The 17306-nt window shown below is 53.3% G+C and overlaps 1 protein-coding gene across 2 annotated transcripts in view; it reads left to right on the top strand.

Annotated features, from left to right (window-relative positions):
- The window catches only part of LRRC75A (leucine rich repeat containing 75A), a 50573-nt gene that overhangs the window by 23255 nt on the left and 10012 nt on the right, over positions 1–17306 (top strand). For both annotated transcript variants that reach the window (XM_055258863.2, XM_055258864.2), the window contains exon 2: positions 6733–6861. In XM_055258863.2, coding sequence (XP_055114838.2) covers positions 6733–6861 — 129 coding nt within the window. The remainder of the gene's footprint in view (positions 1–6732; positions 6862–17306) is intronic.

Genomic DNA, 17306 nt, shown 5'->3' with positions numbered 1-17306 from the left:
AGAAGACACAGAGCCAGTGTTGGTTTTCCTGAGGAGACAGCTTGAAAAAAGGTCTATGTTTGCAGACCAACACCTGAAAGTAAATCCAAAGAAAACAGATCCACCACTAGACGCATAGTGGCAAAAATGTTTAATAACCAAGTGTCAGGGGCAGAAAAAGAATGGCCAGATAGAATGTGCACCCTCCCCTGCTCCCTCCTATGCCAAGAAAGTGTCTATGTTTGCCTGCCTGGGGGTCTGGCTCTGTCACTCAGGTTGGAGTGCAGTGGCACCGTCATAGCTCACTTCAGCCTCAACCTCCCTGGCTCAAGCTGTCCTCCTGCTTCAGCCTCCCAAAGTGTCAGGATTACAGGCATGAGCCACCGGGCCTGGCCCTTTTTAAAATGTGTGGGAAAATACACATAACATAAAATTTACTATCTCAACCATTTTTAAGCACACAGCTCAGTGGTGTTAAGTACATTCACACTGTTTGTTGTGCAGCTGATCTCCAGAACTCTCATCTTGCAAAACAGACACTGTGTCCTCATTAAACAGTAACTCCTCCTTCCCCTCCCCCCAGCCCCTGGTACCCACCATTCTACTTTCTGTCTGTATGAATTAACTAGTCTATATACCTCATATAAGTGAAACCAGACAGTATTTGTCCTTTTGTGTCTGGCTTGTTTCACTTCTTTGTCCCTGCGTCCTCAAGGCTCACTATGCTGTAGCATGTGTTGGAATCCCCTTCCTTTTTAAGGCTGAATAATATTTCATTGCATGGCTAGACCACACTCCGTGTACCCATTCATCTGTTGACGGCCACTTGGATTGTTTTCACCTTTTGGCTACTGTGAATGATGCTGCTGGAAGCATAGCTGCTGTTTGAGTGCCTGCTTTCAGTTCTTTGGGGTATATATTCCCAAGAGTGGAATTGCTGGATCATAAGGCAATTCTGTGTTTCATTTGTTTAAGGAACTGCCACACCATTTTCCATGGTGGCTGCACCATTTTGTATTCCTGTCAGCAGCGCACAAAGGTTCCAGTTTCTTCACATTCTTGCCAACCCTTGTTATTTTCTGGGATTTTACGGGGCTTTTTGGATCTGAGAACTGGATTGGCCAGAGAAGTTAAGTTTATTTGTATTAGAAAGATTTGGGCTGGGTTTTCAGGGTGGAAATGAGAAAGTGAGGGATGGTTAGAGTAGCAAGAAAGATACAGGGAAGGGATTTTAGGAGTTTGGGCGATGTCATGAATGAGATGTCCCTTTGGTGACTTGGAGAAGTTGCTGTAGAGATATCAGTTGCTTCAGAGGCCCCCTGTATGCTGAACTAATATTCCCAGGAAGAGGACAGTGTGCTAGGGCTGTCCAGTAGACACAGTGGGGTTTTGTGGCAAGGACAGCCCTACAGGTGCCGGGGCCGAACAAGCAGCTAAAGAAACAAAAATCAGATAGCCTCATTCTCATCTGCAGGACTGAAAGTCAGAGGGTAGCCAAGTCTGTCTGCGATATTTTGCAGGGAGTTTCTGTTGAGCCAGGTTGTCTTCAGGTGTGTCATCAACATGAAGGAATTCTCAGGGAGGCCAGAGCTCAGAAGAGAAAGCATCTGTGTATTCCTCCTGGGGGGAGACATGTACTAGGTGACTTCCCTACTGCACAGGAATAGAGTGAAGGTGCGAGTCCAACTGTGGGGAGGCATCAACGAGTGAATGGCAGTGATCATGTACACTCCATGCCATTGCCTTGCACACATGTGTGCAAACGTGAATGCAAAATGCCAGCTGTTACATTCATAGGGTTGTTTTCACATCTAAAAAAAATAACAGCAGCTCCTTACAGTGCCTCACGCTTGTAGTCCCAGCTACTCTGGAGGCTGAGGCAGGAGGATCGCTTGAGCCCAGGAGTTCAAGGTTGCAGCAAGTTATGATCGCACCGCTGCAATTCAGCGGGTGACAGAGCAAGACCGTGTCTCAAAATAAAAAATAATAAGTTCACAAGTGAAGAAATAAATTTTTTGAAAATAACTATATTTTCCAAAGGAAAAGAAAAACCAAGTGAGGAGAGTGGTGTTGCTCCCCAATTTTGTGACTCGCTTTAGTCTCACTTCCTAGAAGACAGCTATCAGACTTGCGCTTTTGCACTGGGTCTTGTGACAGGTTGTTTTAATTGACATCTATGAAGAAAATCTGGCATCACATAGATATGTCATTGGAAAAGAGGTCCCCACAGCACCCCTAAAATGGTCTTAAGTGTGCTTCCCCAAAGTCTACAGACCACACTTTGAGAAATGCCATTCTGACTGCCCTGTGTAAATCTCTACTCACTTTTTGGAAACATGCACCCCTATTCCCAAGCCCATCATCTCTTCCCATTGCAATGAGTCCCCAGACCTGTTTATCCAAGCTCCAGTTATGTAGGGCCCCCTTCTTTGAGATGCCATGTGCTGCTGTGTGCTGGGTCTGGCAGCTCGGAAAGGGAGCTGAGAGTGACTCGGTGTCAGGCCAGCCACACTCTCTGAGTGTCACTCCCCACCAGCAGTGACTCAGGCGCACCTGCTGGTGTTCCCAGACATCCTGCTGAGGAACTGTCCACAGGCACAGTTCCTAGAGGTGGTACCGTTTAGACCTGTCATGAGGAAAAGGGATTGTCCTCAATGCCTCGTGCTTTTTAAGACAAACCAGCCCCTCCAAGACTAGTACAGTGCACGGGAGGGGCTGCAGGGACCACACCTGGACCTGATTCTTCCACTTCCCTTGCACATGCAGCAGGCCTTGTGTGCCTACCCCCATTCTGTGTCTTCCTGAGAACGAGGGCAGGCCATGGGTGCAGAGTCAGAAAGGAGCCCGTTCCCAGGGCTGTGGCCCAGGCTGCAGCCTCCTGAGACACCTGAGAATCTGGTGACCTCTCCTCCCTCACACCCAGCCCCGTGGGTAGTCCCAGCAGCTGGTGACACCATCATCTCCAATAGCCTGGCTTAGGGGAGGGGGGATGGAGAGGACATCAAGGAGGCAGGAAGTAGCCCAAGGTCCTCAGGACTATGAAGTGCCCTCAATTAGCACAAGCATCCTGTGGACCTAGGTGGGGTTGAAATAAAGCAATAAAGCAATAATGTGTGCCATGGCCTTTGGCCAGCCTCTATCTGGCTTTGCCTGTTGTAGCCCTGGGACCTTGGGGAGCCCCACCCCAGCTGGAATTCACAGGGCGGGCCGGGGTTGGCCGTGACTCACAGTGACCCTGAGCTGCCTTTCTAGGAGACCCTCCTCCTTCCCTCCCATCCTGCCTCTACACTCCTTTTCCCCTCCCAAGCAACAACCACGTGAACCCAGACAGTGCTCTAGAGAGGCGGAGCCACAGTCAGCAGCTGGGCAACCGGGGGAATGGTGCAGGGAGATGGCAGGGGAGTGAGCTCCGGAAAGGACATTTGGCATCTTCACAGACCTGCCCAGCCTCCTGGGTTGGCAACTGGGATTTTCTTGGTCCTTCCAGTGATGGCCTAGACTAGCTTGGAGATGTAGGGGGTCCAGGAAGATGGGACAAGGCTGGTAGGAACACAAGAAACCCAGGCAGTCATCTGGTCCAGGGCTTTCAAGCTTTTCTTTGGAACAGAACTGCATTCATTTGTTTGTAACCAGGAGCTGCTTTGTAAGAGCCGCAGCCCACAGCCCTGCTGGTTCCTCTCACCTCCCTCTTGTCTACCGTCAGCCTCAAGATCTTGGAACACAGTTTAATAACCACTAGTGTGGTTCATCTGCCCATTTCACAGATGGGGAAATGGATCCCAAGAGGGAAGTCTCTTGCCACAGACTTACAGCGAGTTGGGCCTGGCCAGGGCCTAAAACCCAGTGCTATTTCCCAGGGTCATTCAGGGACAGACTGCAGGGACAGTTGTAAGGGGGAGACCACTAGGTGCCAGGGGTGCTCCCAGAGGAGAGGGGTGCCCGGGGGCGAAGCAGAAGAGGGATAGAGGCTGGCATTAAGTCACCAACCGCAGAGGAGCAGCCCAGCCTGCTCGACAGACTGTAAAAGAAAAATAGCTCCATGCCTCTGGTCTCCTCCCCGTGGCCACCAGTGCAGCCTCTGACCATGGGAATAACCACCCCTCTGTTTCCACCTCATCTGCCCTCCTTCCCCAGCTCCCTGTCCCCAGGAAGGGGAGCCTCAAGCTGTAGGCAGGGTCTGGCTGGCAAGCCGGGCACTGGGCCACAGCCCATTTGACCAGGCAGGCCCTCTGAGACCGTAGAACACAAGTCCTTTGACTTTCGGCCTTCCTGTGTCCCCAGCCTCCTCCGGCCCCAGGGAGGGCAGAGCTGTGATTTTGCACATTAATGGGTGATAGTTTGTGTCCTGGGGTCCCTCGTGTCCACACAGCTCTGACACACCCTCCTGACCATGAGGCCAGTGTGGACTCTGTGTGCCCAGGTCCCCGCCCAGCCCTGACTCCTGCATATTTCTAGGGAGAGAGCGCATGGCTTTTGACACATTCTCAAATGGGTCTGTGGTCCAGGAGATCAAGAACCCCTGCAGAAGGGGAAGACGGGTCTTCCAGGGAGGAGGGGGCAGAAATGTAGTAGAAAGGGCACTGTTGCTTTCTCTGTTCCCTGCCAGAGGCTTTACATGTAGCACTTGGTCTTGTTCCCCTTACCTCCTTGCGATGCTGGGATCACTGTCCCCATTTTACAGATGAGGAAACTGAGGCTCAGCAGTGTCAGGTTGCTTGCTTCAGGACGCAGCCCTGGCTGAGGGATTGAAAAAGCCGGGGCAGGGCCAGAGGTCAAAGGCGGGTATTGCACCTGCTTCTACAAGGGGGTGCAGCTCTAGAACCTGTACCAGCCAGTGCTTCAGAAGCCTCCCCTGACTGCATCCATGCCAGACCTTGAGCCCCCAGGTCCTGGTTCCCAGCAAGTTTTTTCAGCAGCCAGAGAGCCTGGCATAGGGCCTGGCAGTTCGCCTCCAAGGTTCATTCCTGCCATGTGGAAAACAGCCCTCACAACTGGCCTCTTGTGTCCTCACTGAGGCTTGAATGAAGCTTTAATGAGGGTGGGGGCAGAGTGCACCCTAACCACGGCAGGTAGGACCTGGCTGGCAGGTGGGCTCCAAGGGGCTCTCCCCATGAGGCTCCTCCCACCCCCCAGGCATGACACCCAGGCCCTCCAGAGCCCCCAGCAAAGACTGTTTATTTGCTTGTAGCAATGTCAGCTGCCAGACCACAGAGCCCGTCCCTGCCCTCCATCTGTCCAGCTCAGCCACCCTCTCACCACCCCCTGGCAGATAAGAGCAATGCGATCTGCAGAACAGGCCCAGGGCTGAGGCTGTGCCCCGCCCCCATCCTTCCTGAAATTCCAACAGCACAGAAGGCGTGGGCCTTGGTGTCTCCATCTGTAGAGAGTATATGATGATGTCCAGCCTGCTTGCCTTCCAGGGATTTCTAAGAATCATGTGGGGAAGGTATTTTAAAAGTACGGAATACAAACAAAATGACAAGGAGCAAACTCAGCTGGTCACCCACACATTCCCTGCCCAGACGTCCCCTCCCCAGGGTACTGGACCCCAGCCACCCAGGCTGGGAGCCTTTCTCCTCCAGGCTGTGCTGGGCGGGCTGAGGGAGCCCCCAGAATGAGGACAGCCCACAGTGGGTGAACCTGCTTTGCCTCCCTACCCAGGGATGCCTCATGTTCCCCAGGATGGTGTGAGGACAGTTTCCAGATGGGAATGTCAGCATTGCCTGGTCTGTGCAGGGCACCAAGCTAGGGTCAGGGACTGCAGTGTAGCTCATACCCAAGGATGGCAGAAATTGGGAGTGGGGGGGGCTTGAGGAAAGGGAGCAGATGTACCTCCCCCTTTCACATGGAGTGGCACGAAGTTTAGTCCCCACCCCAGGGCAGGAACGTCATGTTTCCTTACTTCTCCAAAGCCCATCACTCCGTTTTAAGCTCAGGGGTCTCATGACCTACTTTAGAGGAAGGTCACAGGATTCTTCAGGGCCTGCTTCGGGGGAGAACAGCAGTCAGAGAGACCTTCCTGCGTCGGCTGCCTCCTCAGATGCCAGGGTGCCATATTCTGGGGTGGTGTGTCCTGAGCCCCCAAACCCAATTCCTCCCTCAGACCCAGGGAAGCTCTGCTCCAGCGGTTTCTGCCGCAGCCCCCCACACTTAGTAGCACTTGCCTCCAAGCTGCTCCCCTCCCATCGGGAAGATTCCACTCAGTACCTTTCTGAGGGAGTCCTGATGAGGTTTCATTCTGGGTGCCTGGCAGGCTCTCCTTACAACCCCACCACTCAGAAACCCCCAAGGCAAAGGAACACTGAGGCTGCATCAGCTACAGAAGGAGCAGTAAAAACAACTGGAAGAAAACACAAATAAATATCAATAAACCATCCTGTCACAAGGCAGTTAATTCCAAATTTTGCCACGATGGAGAAGCAGCTGCTTGCACCGAGGAGGGCCACCCTTGGCTTCCTCCTCTGGAAAACCAGAGAGACAAAGGTCAGGGGCTGTCCTAGGAGAGGGCCACAAGCCAGGACCTGCACAAACTGCAGAGCCTGCAGAGGCCAGTCCCTGCTCTTCCTCAACTTGGAGGTAAAGACAAACAGGCGGGGCCTGCCCCAGCCCCTGAGGGAAGTTCTGCAGATGCTCCCCACCGGGGCTCTGGGAGGCAGAGTCGCCTCCAGGAGCCTATGCCTACTTCTCCTGGGGATGGTGGGCGAGCTGGATGGGCAGCCAGCCCTGACCTCTGGGCATCCTTTGCTCTTGCAGGACCTGGGCATGGAGTCGACCTCGCTGGACGACGTTCTGTATCGCTACGCCAGCTTCCGGAACCTGGTGGACCCCATCACACACGACCTCATCATCAGCCTGGCACGCTACATCCACTGTCCCAAGCCGGTAGGGTGGCTGTGGTCCCAGCCAGCCAGGTCCTGGGGTGTGCGGTGGGTGCCTTTCTGGGCAGAGCAGCTCTATGCCCAAGGAGGACTGGCAGACACTGCCCAGGCCCAAGGAGGACAAGCCCGTCCTCCAGGCACCAAGAGCTTGAGGTGCTCTCCCTTAGTGCCACTAGCACAGATTGGTTTTGTTTGGCCCAGGGGGTGAATTCATTGCCAACATTTAAAAACCAGAATTTTTCACATGATCCCTATATTCAGCTGCCCTTGAAAAACTGGAAGCTCCAGCAACATGAAGCCCTCATTTGTGCAGGGCTGGAGCTAAGTAGCCATCCCCGTTATGTGGGGCCAAGGCCACCACATGCAGTTGTACAGGTTGTACCTTGCACAAAAGCATGCGTACAGAGGGGTGGCGGGGTAGGGGGAGGCAGGGGAAAGTTCAAATCCAGCCCTCTCTCTACCCACCAAGCCATGAGCCCTGGTGCAAGCCTGTGTCCCGCTGGAGGTGAACTTTTTCTTATTTGCACAAAGGTGTCATAGAAGGCTATCTGGGGCCCTGCATGGGGCTGTCTACTTTGCCTCAGTCCCCACCACTCCCAGATATCTTCACCTCTGAGGCTGAATGTCCTTTGACACCCACGCTTTCACTCATGTCTTCTTCCTACTGGCCCTGGGAGCTGGGAAGGGAAAGCTCCACGGCTCTCCAGGCTCCAGATCTGCAGCTCAGCCCTGCCTGGATGGGAGGTTCTGCCCTGTTCCTGCAGCTCCAGGTCTAGGCTTCCCCAGGGCTATGCAGCCCGACCTGGTGGGACGGGGAGGGCTGGCTGGGGACATTTCCACACTTGAGCGCTTCTCTGTTGCTTTGGTTTTTTTCTGTCTCATCCCTTAATTTCCAGTGGCTTCCAAAAGAAGTGCTTCCCCACTGGCAGTCAGGAAACCAGAGCAGGACGAAGGGGTGTGGGAGGGAAGTTTTTCCTTTTGCTGTAGGATCTAGGCCAGGAGTGAGATGGTTCCCAAGCCCACCCTTCGCTCGGCCTGGATACAGACTTGACTGTGGTCCTGCAGTGAGCTGGAGCCTTGCTCTGGAATGGTGTTTCCTGGGGCTGAGCTCCATCTGCGGCTTTGTCGGGGGCCTTCTCTCTGACTCTGGGGCTACCTGATGCAAAGGCTCTGAGGTGGGGGCTCAGCTGTGGAGGGCTGGGAGCCCGGCCAGGGTCAGGAGCACAGTGTTGCAGAAGGCAGGGATGCAGGGCCCAATGCGAGGGGAAGGAAAGCTGGTGTTGAGGAAGCCTCGAGGCCTGATTGGTGCCAGGAGCCACAGGGAGCTGGCTGGGGCTGGTGCCTCCGTCGCTTCTCATGCAGTTCCACCTGGTTCTGCCTGGAGAGGTAGGAAGGGACAGGAGTCAGGCCTGTGAGGAGGCCTTGCCGGGTGCCAGACCCTGCCTTTCCTAGAGCAGGAATGGAGCTGCTCACAGATGAGAGGGTGAAAGGCGATGGGGCTCTCAAAAAAGCAAAAAAGAAATAGGAGGGCTAAGTATATGCCCATCTTTGAGTTAAGGAAAACAAAATTCAGGTAATCCAGTGATCTGAGCAAAGTTACACCTCCGAGGAGAACCACAGGTGTGATTTGGGCCTATGCAGTGACCCAGAGCTGGGCGGGACACAGGCCGGTGGTCCCTGGGTGGTCAGTGCTCATGGGGGCAGGAGGAGGGGCCTGGTAGGAGCAGCCGAGCTCCCCTCCCTCCCCAGCCTGTCCCTCACAGGTTGCCTCACGGACGGCCTGTGTGGGGAGAAGGACCCACCCTCTCAGAGAGAGAGGCAGGCCAGGGAGTGGGTCAGGGCCACTGTGAGACCCTGTGAGACAGGGCCAGGCAAGACCAGGAGGAGGGGCGGGAACTCCTGCCTTCTGATCTTCCCTTTCCATCTGGATAGGGGCGGGGCTGGGGGTGCATACCTGGGTTGTTGTGGTCCATTCAGGTGGCTGTAACAAATTATCGTAGACTGGGTGGCTTACAAACAGTAGAGATTTATCTCTCACACTTCTGAAGGCTGGAAGTCTGAGATCTGGGTGCCAGCCTGGTTGGTGACTGGCAAGGACCTTTTTCTGGGTTACAGACAGTCACTTTCTTGTGTCCTCACATGGCAGGAAATGGGCAAAGGAGCACGAATCCCATTGTGAGAGCTCCACCCCCCTGGCCTAATCACCTCCCAAAGGCCCCACCTCGAACTACCATCACCCTGGGGATTAGGTTTCAACACGTGAATTCTGGGGAGATACCAACATTCAGTCCATTGCGTGATGTAACCTTCCTCAAACCACTTCAACACCTGGACTTTGTTTTCCTCAAAACAAAATCAGAGCCAGCCAGAGTGGGTGAGCCCTGCTGAAGCCCAGAGACCTGGAGGGCCCCTTTCATGCCCATGTGGCAAGCGAGGCTCTCTGGATGAGGCAGGGGTGGGAGGTCCCCAGGCTGGTGGTAGGAGCAGCCCCTCCATCCACCCCAGACCAGGATGTCCTGGTCAGAGCAATTTGCATCTGAGAAGTTCATGTCAGCCCACATTATGGATCCAGAGATTGTGGACAGAGGTGTCAAGACCAGAGAGCTCATTCCAAAGGTAAATTGGATACTACCCGGACCTCGCTGAAAATCCTTCAGTGAGGGGCTGTGCTGTAGTTTAAACAAAACCCAAACTCCTCATCTGGCTTTGCCTTAGTCTCTGAGCTCCCTTCTCCCACTCGCCGCCCTGCGAGCTCTGCTCTAGCACGTGGGCCTCCCTCCTCTGCTCCTGACACCTTCACACCCTCTCCTACCTTAGGGACATCGCTGCTGGACGTCGCTGCTTCCTCTGACTGTTCCAGCCTCCTCTGTCTGAGCTTCCTTCTCCTGAGTTCAGACTGAGCCTACGGCCTCTGAGAGGCCTTCGTTGACAAGCCTGCCTAGCGTAGGCTCCTGATCAGCCTGTCTCGAGCCCCATTTATTTTTCCTTTCGTTTCTCCGTTTTACTTACTGGCCTCTGAAATTACCTTGCTTATTTATTTGTTGGCTAATTTATTGTCTGTTTTCCCCACTAGAATATAAACTCTGAAGGGAAGGGTGTCTGTCTTGTTCACAATTCCCACCTGCACCAGGCAGGAAGCAGGCAACATATTCCATTGTGAAGTTTGAAGAGAGTTTAGCAAAGGGTTGAGGACAGGATAAAGGAAGTCAACGGGGGATGTTGAGACATCCAAAGACAGCAGTGGTAGGAGGTTGTCTCACAGCAGGACAAGCTGTATTGCCAGAGGCAGGGTGAGAACACCTGGTCCAGAGCCATGCTGCATTATCCATTGCCATATAGCAAACTACCCCAAAACTTAGTGGCTTAAAACAACAGACATTTATTGTTATAGTGTCTGTAGGTCAGGATTGCAGGGGCAGCTTAAGTAGGTAGTTTAGCTTTGGGTCTCTCAAGACATTGGTCAGGGCTGCAGGTGTCAGAAGGCTTAACAGAAGTTGGCAGGTCTGCCAGGCTCAGTGGCTCACGCTTGTAATCCCAGCACTTTGGGAAGCCGAGGCGGGTGGATCACCTGAGGTCGGAAGTTCAAGACCAGCCTGACCAACATGGAGAAACCCTGTCTCTACTAAAAATACAAAATTAGCCAGGCATGGTGGCGCATGCCTGTAATCCCAGCTACTCGGGAGGCTGAGGCAGGTGGAGGTTGCCGTGAGCCGAAATCGCACCATTGCACTCCGGCCTGGGCAACAAGAGCGAAACTCCATCTCAAACAAAAAAGAAGTTGGCAGGTCCACTTCCAAGGCGGCACATTCGCCCTGTAGCCTCCCCATGGGACTGCTTGAGTGCCCTCACATCATGGCAGCTGGCTTATCCCACAACAGGCGATAATATAGAAGCCATAATGCCTTCCTTTCTTTCCTTTCTTTCTTTCTTTCAACAGTCTCTCTTATCGCCTAGGCTGGAGTGCAATGGTGCAATCTCGATTCACTGCAACCTCTGCCTCCCGGGTTTAAGCAGTTCTCCTGCCTTAGCCTCCCAAGTAGCTTGGGATTACAGGCACCTGCCACCACACCCGGCTAATGTTTAGTATTTTTAGTAGAGACGGGGTTTCGCCATGTTGGCCAGCCTGGTCTCAAACTCCTGACCTCAGGTGATCCACCCGCCTCGGCCTTCCAAAGTGCTAGGATTACAGGAGTGAGCCACTATGCCTGGCCTTGCTTTTTTTGTTGTTGTTGTTGTTTGTATTTTTTTGTTTGTTTGTTTTGAGACAGGGTCCCACTCTGATGCCCAGGCTGGAGTGCAGAGGTGTGATCATAACTTACTGCAGCCTGGAACTACTAGGCTCAAGTGATCCTCCCACCTCCCCCTCCCGAGTAGCTGGGACTACAGGCAGGCACCACCATGCCTAGCTAATTTTTTGCTTTTTTTTCTTGTAGAGACGGGGCACTCACTATGTTGCCAAGGCTGGTCTCAAACTCCTGGCCTCAAGCAATCCCCCTGCCTTGGCCTCCCAAAGCACTAGGATTGCAGGTGTGAGCCCAACCCCCACAATACCTTTTAAGACCCAGTCTCAGAAGTCACAAACCATCATTTCCACCATTCTATTGATTCTAATGATTCTGCTGCTCACCTAGACCAGCCCTGCTACAATGTGAAAGGACACTACACAGGGGCACAGATGCCAGGAGCTGAGAGCAGCAAGGCTGTCTTGGAGGCCAGCCGCTGCACATGCCAAAGTGGGGGAATCAGAATAAACTCCCCCATCTGTCTCTCCTCCTGCCCTCTGGTCTTGCTGCCATTGCTCCCATTAGCTGAACCTAAGTGGAAGCCAGGGGGAAGAGAGCCCAGTGATGCAGTCTCTAGAGCCCAGCCTTCTGAGCAGAGAAGGGCAGAGTGGACTGTGGGGCGAGAGGAAACGGAAAAGCTGGCACACAGTCTGCATCTGGAATGGTGTCCGGCATAATGAGCGGGACAGTCAACATTTGATGAATGTATGAATGAATTTATGAATGAGGGAGGAATACCCTTGAATGGAGGGCAGTGGAGGGCCATGCATGTCGGGGTCCTGGAACAGTTACAGAGGTGCCTGGGGAGTGAAGATGACAGATGGTATTACTGCCTGATGGCTCAGAGCCAGAGCAGTGTCGGGTGCTGGTACCCCTCCCAGGTCAGCCTGCAGGTGGGCACGTCATCTTTCCTGACAGATTAATGAGAAGCCCCTCAAACACGTTCTGCCCCAGGACCTGGGCAGCCTCACTGGGAAGGTCTGGAGAGGCTGCTGCCCTGACCTTCACTCGTAGTCACCTTGACTGTGCCACATCCCACTCCTGCCATCTTCAGGGATCGGGGGAGGACTGCAAAGTGTTGATTCTGCACACAGCCATTGAGCCTCCTGGGCGGGTTAGGATTCTGCTGCACGTAACAGAAGCCCAGGCGGACTGGCTCCAGCAAGGAAGAAAATGTGTTCTACAGATACCGAGGTGTCTTGTGGCGCCCACAGGCAGCCAAGTTAGACCAGGGTGCTAGAACTATAGATAAGCGCGGTGCAGAGGTCCCTCCTTCTCTCCTCGCTGCTCTACCCTGCCTCCCTCTGCATTCCCTCTGCACAGACTGCTCTTCCCCCTGCCGTATGGTAGGGAATGTGGCTGGCTATGGCTCCCAGGTTACTTCTCAGGGTTCCAGCCACTGGAGGAGTTAGGGTATATGTGTGTCAGTGTCAAGTCCAGCTTCCTCCTCCTCTTCCTCTTCCTCCTCCTCCTCCTCTTTCTCCTTCTCTTCCTCCTCCTCTTCCTTCTCCTCCTTTTCCTCCTCTTCCTCTTCCTCCTCTTCCTCTTCCTCCTCTTCCTCTTCCTCCTCTTCCTCTTCCTCCTCTTCCTGTCTTCCTCCTCCTCCTCTTCCTCCTCTTCCTCCTTCTCTCCCTCCTCTCCTCCTCCTGCTACTACTGCTACTCCTCCTCCTCCTCTTTCCTCCTCCTCTTCTCCTTCCTCCTCCTCCTCCTCTCCCTCCTCCTCTTCCTCCTTCTCCTCTTCTCCCTCCCCCCGTTCCCCACCTTCTTACTGCTCCACTTCTGGGCCAGTGCTGCCTAGTCCTGTTCTCTGCAGGAGGGAGCCCTGGAGGGATTCTTGAAAAGTGGAAGAGTTGGGAAAAAATGAGACAGTCTCGCTGAAGGCTTTTCTGGTTGTAAATGACAGAAACACTTTGAACTGACCTACGCCAAAGACAGGATTTCTCACAAGGAGGGCAGCAGATGGCGGTTAGGAGCATCAGCCTCAGAGCTGGCTGACTTTAGATCCTGACTCCGTCTTACAAGCTGGGCGGCCTTGCCCATCTATTTAAGTTCTTTTTGCCTCAGCTCCCTCATTTGTAAAGCAGGGATATTGGTAATACCTGTCTCATAGGGTTGTAATGAGGTATGGGACTATAAAGAGTTTGTAGGGCACTTTGGGAGGTCGAGGCAGGTGGACCACTTGAGGTCAGGAGTTCGAGACCAGCCTGACCAACATGGTGAAACCTCGTCTCTAATAGAAATACAAAAAAAATTAGCGGGGCATGGATGGCGGGTGCCTGTAGTCCCAGCTACTCAGGAGGCTGAAGCAAGAGAACCGCTTGAATCTGGGAGGTGGAGGTTGCATTGAGCTGAGATTGCGCCACTGCACTCCAGCCGGGCGACAGAGCAAGACTCTGTCTAAAAAAAACTTTCTAGGGCAGAACTGTGTGGTACTTTTCCTCACTCATTATAAGGGTCATGGCTGACACTCCTATAACCAGACACAGGGTAACAAAAAAGCAGAACAAATTTATTTAATCAAAGTTTTACACAACATGGGAGCTTTCAGAAATGAAGACACTCAGGTGAGGCACAGTGGCTCACGCCTGTAATCCCAGCACTTTGGGAGGCCGAGGCAGGCAGATCATCTGAGGTCAGGAGTTCAAGACCAACCTGGCCAACATGGTGAAACCCTGTCTCTACTAAAAATACAAAAATTAGCTGGGCGTGGTGGCACGCGCCTGTAATCCCAACTACTCAGGAGGCTAAGCCAGGAGAATCACTTGCACCTGGGAGGTGGAGGTTGCAGTGAGCTGAGATGGTGCCACTGTACTCCAGCCTGGGGGGGACAGAGCAAGACTCTGTCACTAAAAAAAAAAAAAGAAAAGAAAAGAAATGAAGACGCTTAGCCCCAACTACGTGGGAGGCTGATGCAGGAGGATTACATGAGGCCAGGAATTCAATACCGGCAAGGGCAATATAGTGAGACCCCCATCTCTTTAAAAAAGAGAAAGAAATGAAGACCCCAAACCCCAGGGAAAGAGGTTTTTTATTTTTTTGTTTTTTTGTTTGTTAGAATTTATTTTATTTTATTTATTTATTTATTTAGAGACGGAATTTTGCTCTTGTTGCCCAGGCTGGAGTGCAATGGCGTGATCTCGGCCCACCTCAACCTCTGCCTCCTGGGTTCACGCGATTCTCCTGCCTCAGCCTCCCGAGCAGCTGGGATTACAGACATGCACCACCATGCCTGGCTAATTTTGTATTTTCAGTAGAGATTGGGTTTCTCCATGTTGGTCAGGCTGGTCTCGAACTCCCAACCTCAGGTGATCCACGCCCCCCCCACCTCCCAAAGTGCTGGGATTACAGGCATGAGCCACCATGCCTGGCCTGTTTGTTTGTTTGTTTGTTTGTTTTTTGACAGAGTCTCAGTCTGTCGCCCAGGCTGGAGTGCAATGGCGTGATCTCGGCTCACTGGACCCTCCACCTCCTGGGTTCAAGCAATTCTCCTGCCTCAGCCTACCAAGTAGCTGGGATTACAGGCGCCCGCCACCACGCCTAGCTAATTTTTTGTATTTTTAGTAGAGATGGGGTTTCGCCATGTTGGCCAGGCTAGTCTCGAGCTCCTGACCTCAGGTGATCCACCCACCTCGGCGTCCCAAAGTGCTGGGATTACAGGCGTGAGCCACCACACTCAGCCAGCTATCTGTTTTTATACTCAGGTTTGGTAAAGAGTGCACCAGCTTGTAGAAATGCGATTGGACAAAGGGTGTGATCTAATGGTGATAGGCTGAGGGGACCCAGGAAGGCTGTCTGCTCAGATTCTTCTTGGCCTCTCTGTGCAGTGTTCCTTCCTACCCCTCTGGAATGGTCTTCAAGACAGAAGGGAGAGAGTGACCTGCCTAGTTTTATGGCTTGCTTTGAGGGAGAGGGGGTTCTAGTTTCTGTGACCTGCCTTGGGGAAGAAGAATTCTGGTTTCTCTGACTCACTCTGGGGGAGAAGAAGGGCCAGAGTCAGGAGGGGAGAAGAAGGGCCAGAGACAGGAGGGCAGCAGAAGGGCAGAAAAACTTTGCTTCTGAGGCCTTCCAATTTCTGTTAGTTCAAAGCTCTCTGCTGGCCCCGGCGCCATGCTTTGGAATTGTGTTCTGAGCCCCAAAATGTTCAGGCAGACAGTGCTCAGAGGAGATGCCCGATGCATCGCAGCTGCTCAATACATGTTAGCTGTTGTCAGTTTAGTTCAGACAAGCAGAAGGGAACTCTCACTCCTGAGAGAACATCAGCTCACTTGTGCTCTCAAGGCAACTCTATGAGGTGTCCATACCTATTGTTCCTGTCTAGCCAACGAGGAGACCCAGGCTCCTCAGTTCTCCCTGGTAGCGGCAGATCCACGTCCTTCCCGAGCCTGGCCCTGTGCGTGGCTGCCCCCTTGTGGCAATGGCAGTGCAGTGATGCCCCCTTGTCCTCTGTTCTCTGTGTGTGGGGTGTGTGTGTGTGTGTGTGTGTGGTGTGTGTGTGTGTGGTGTGTGTGTGTGTGTGTGTGACGGAGTCCCACACCAGTCCCACTCTGGCGCCCAGGCCACAGTCCAATGGCGTGATCTCGGCTCACTGCAACCTCCACCTCCCGGGTTCAAGCGATTCTCCTGCCGCAGCTTCCCGAGTAGCTGGGACTACAGGCACCTGTGACTACGCCTGGCTAATTTTTGTTATTTTTAGTAGAGACGGGGTTTCACCATATTGGCCAGACTGGTGTCGAACTCCTGACCTTGTGATCCACCCGCCTCGGCCTCCCAAAGTGCTGGGATTACAGGCGTGAACTACCGCGCCTGGCCTCTGTTCTCTTCTTTTAAGGCTCAGCTGCCCGGGCTGAGAGGGTGGACAGGGATTTCGGCCCCAGATTTTGGAAACCCTGGGAAGTGATTGAAGGAGGAGCTGCAGCTGAGGGGCTCAGTTCTAAGCCTTGGAGAGTGGCTACATTCTGTCCTGGGGTGGTTCCAGGAGCGATGCTGGGCAGACCACCTGATCCCACCCATGGTCTTTGAACTAGTGCTTCTCCACCTCGGCTGCACTAGGGAATCACCTGGGGACCTTTTAAAAATCCCTGTGTGGCCAGGTGGGGTGGCTCACACCTGTAATCCCAGCACTTTAGGAGGCCGAGGCGGGCAGATCACAAGGTCAGGAGTTCGAGACCAGCCTGGCCAACATGGTGACACCCCGTCTCTATTAAAATACAAAAAATTAGCGGGGTGTGGTGGCAGGCATCTGTAATCCCAGCTACTTGGGAGGCTGAGGCAGGAGAATCGTTTGAACCTGGGAGATGGAGGTTGCAGTGAGCTGAGACCGTGCCGCTGTACTCCAGCCTGGGCAACAGAGTGAGACTCCATTTCCAAAAAAAAAAAAAAATCCCCGTGCCTGAGCCACCCTCCCATCATTGGGGTGGCCCAGGCATCAGTGTTATTTTGTTGTTGTTTGGTTTGGTTTTTTGAGACTAGGTCTCACCCTGTCTGGAGTGCAGAGGTGTGATCATGGCTCACCGCAGCCTTCACTTTCGGGGCTCAAGAGCCTCCTACCTCAGCCTCCTGGGTAGCTGGGACCGCAGACACATGCCACCATGCTGGGCTTTTTTTTTTTTTTTTTTTTTTTTTTTTCAGAGAGCAGGTCTCACTATATTGCCCAGGGTAGTCTTGAACTTCTGGGCTCAAGTGATCTTCCTGCCTCAGCCTCCCAAAGTGTTGGGATTACAAGAGTGAGTCACAGCACCTGGCCCATCAGTGGACTTTAAAGCTCCCCTGAGATTCCAGGCCGGGCGTGGTGGCTAACACCTGTAATCCCAGCACTTTGGGAGGCCGAGGCGGGCGGATCACGAGGTCAGGAGATCGAGACCATCCTGGCTAACACAGCGAGACCCCGTCTCTACTAAAAATACAAAAAAATTAGCTGGGTGTGTTGGCGGGCGCCTGTAGTCCCAGCTACTGGGGAGGCTGAGGCAGAAGAATGGCATGAACCCAGGAGGCGGAGCTTGCGGTGAGCCGAGATCACACCACTACACTTCATCCTGGGTGACAGAGCGAGACTCCGTCTCAAAAAAAAAAAAAGCTCCCCTGAGATTCCAGTATGAAAGATTCCAAGGCAAAGAAGCACAGCTCTAGATGGGCCATCTCCAATGTCACCTCCTATTCTCCCTTTG

This window comes from Symphalangus syndactylus, chromosome 20, assembly GCF_028878055.3.
Source record: "Symphalangus syndactylus isolate Jambi chromosome 20, NHGRI_mSymSyn1-v2.1_pri, whole genome shotgun sequence".
Classification (NCBI taxonomy): domain Eukaryota; kingdom Metazoa; phylum Chordata; class Mammalia; order Primates; family Hylobatidae; genus Symphalangus; species Symphalangus syndactylus.
Note: the sequence above shows the minus strand (reverse complement) of the source record. Positions and strands in the feature narration are given on the sequence as shown.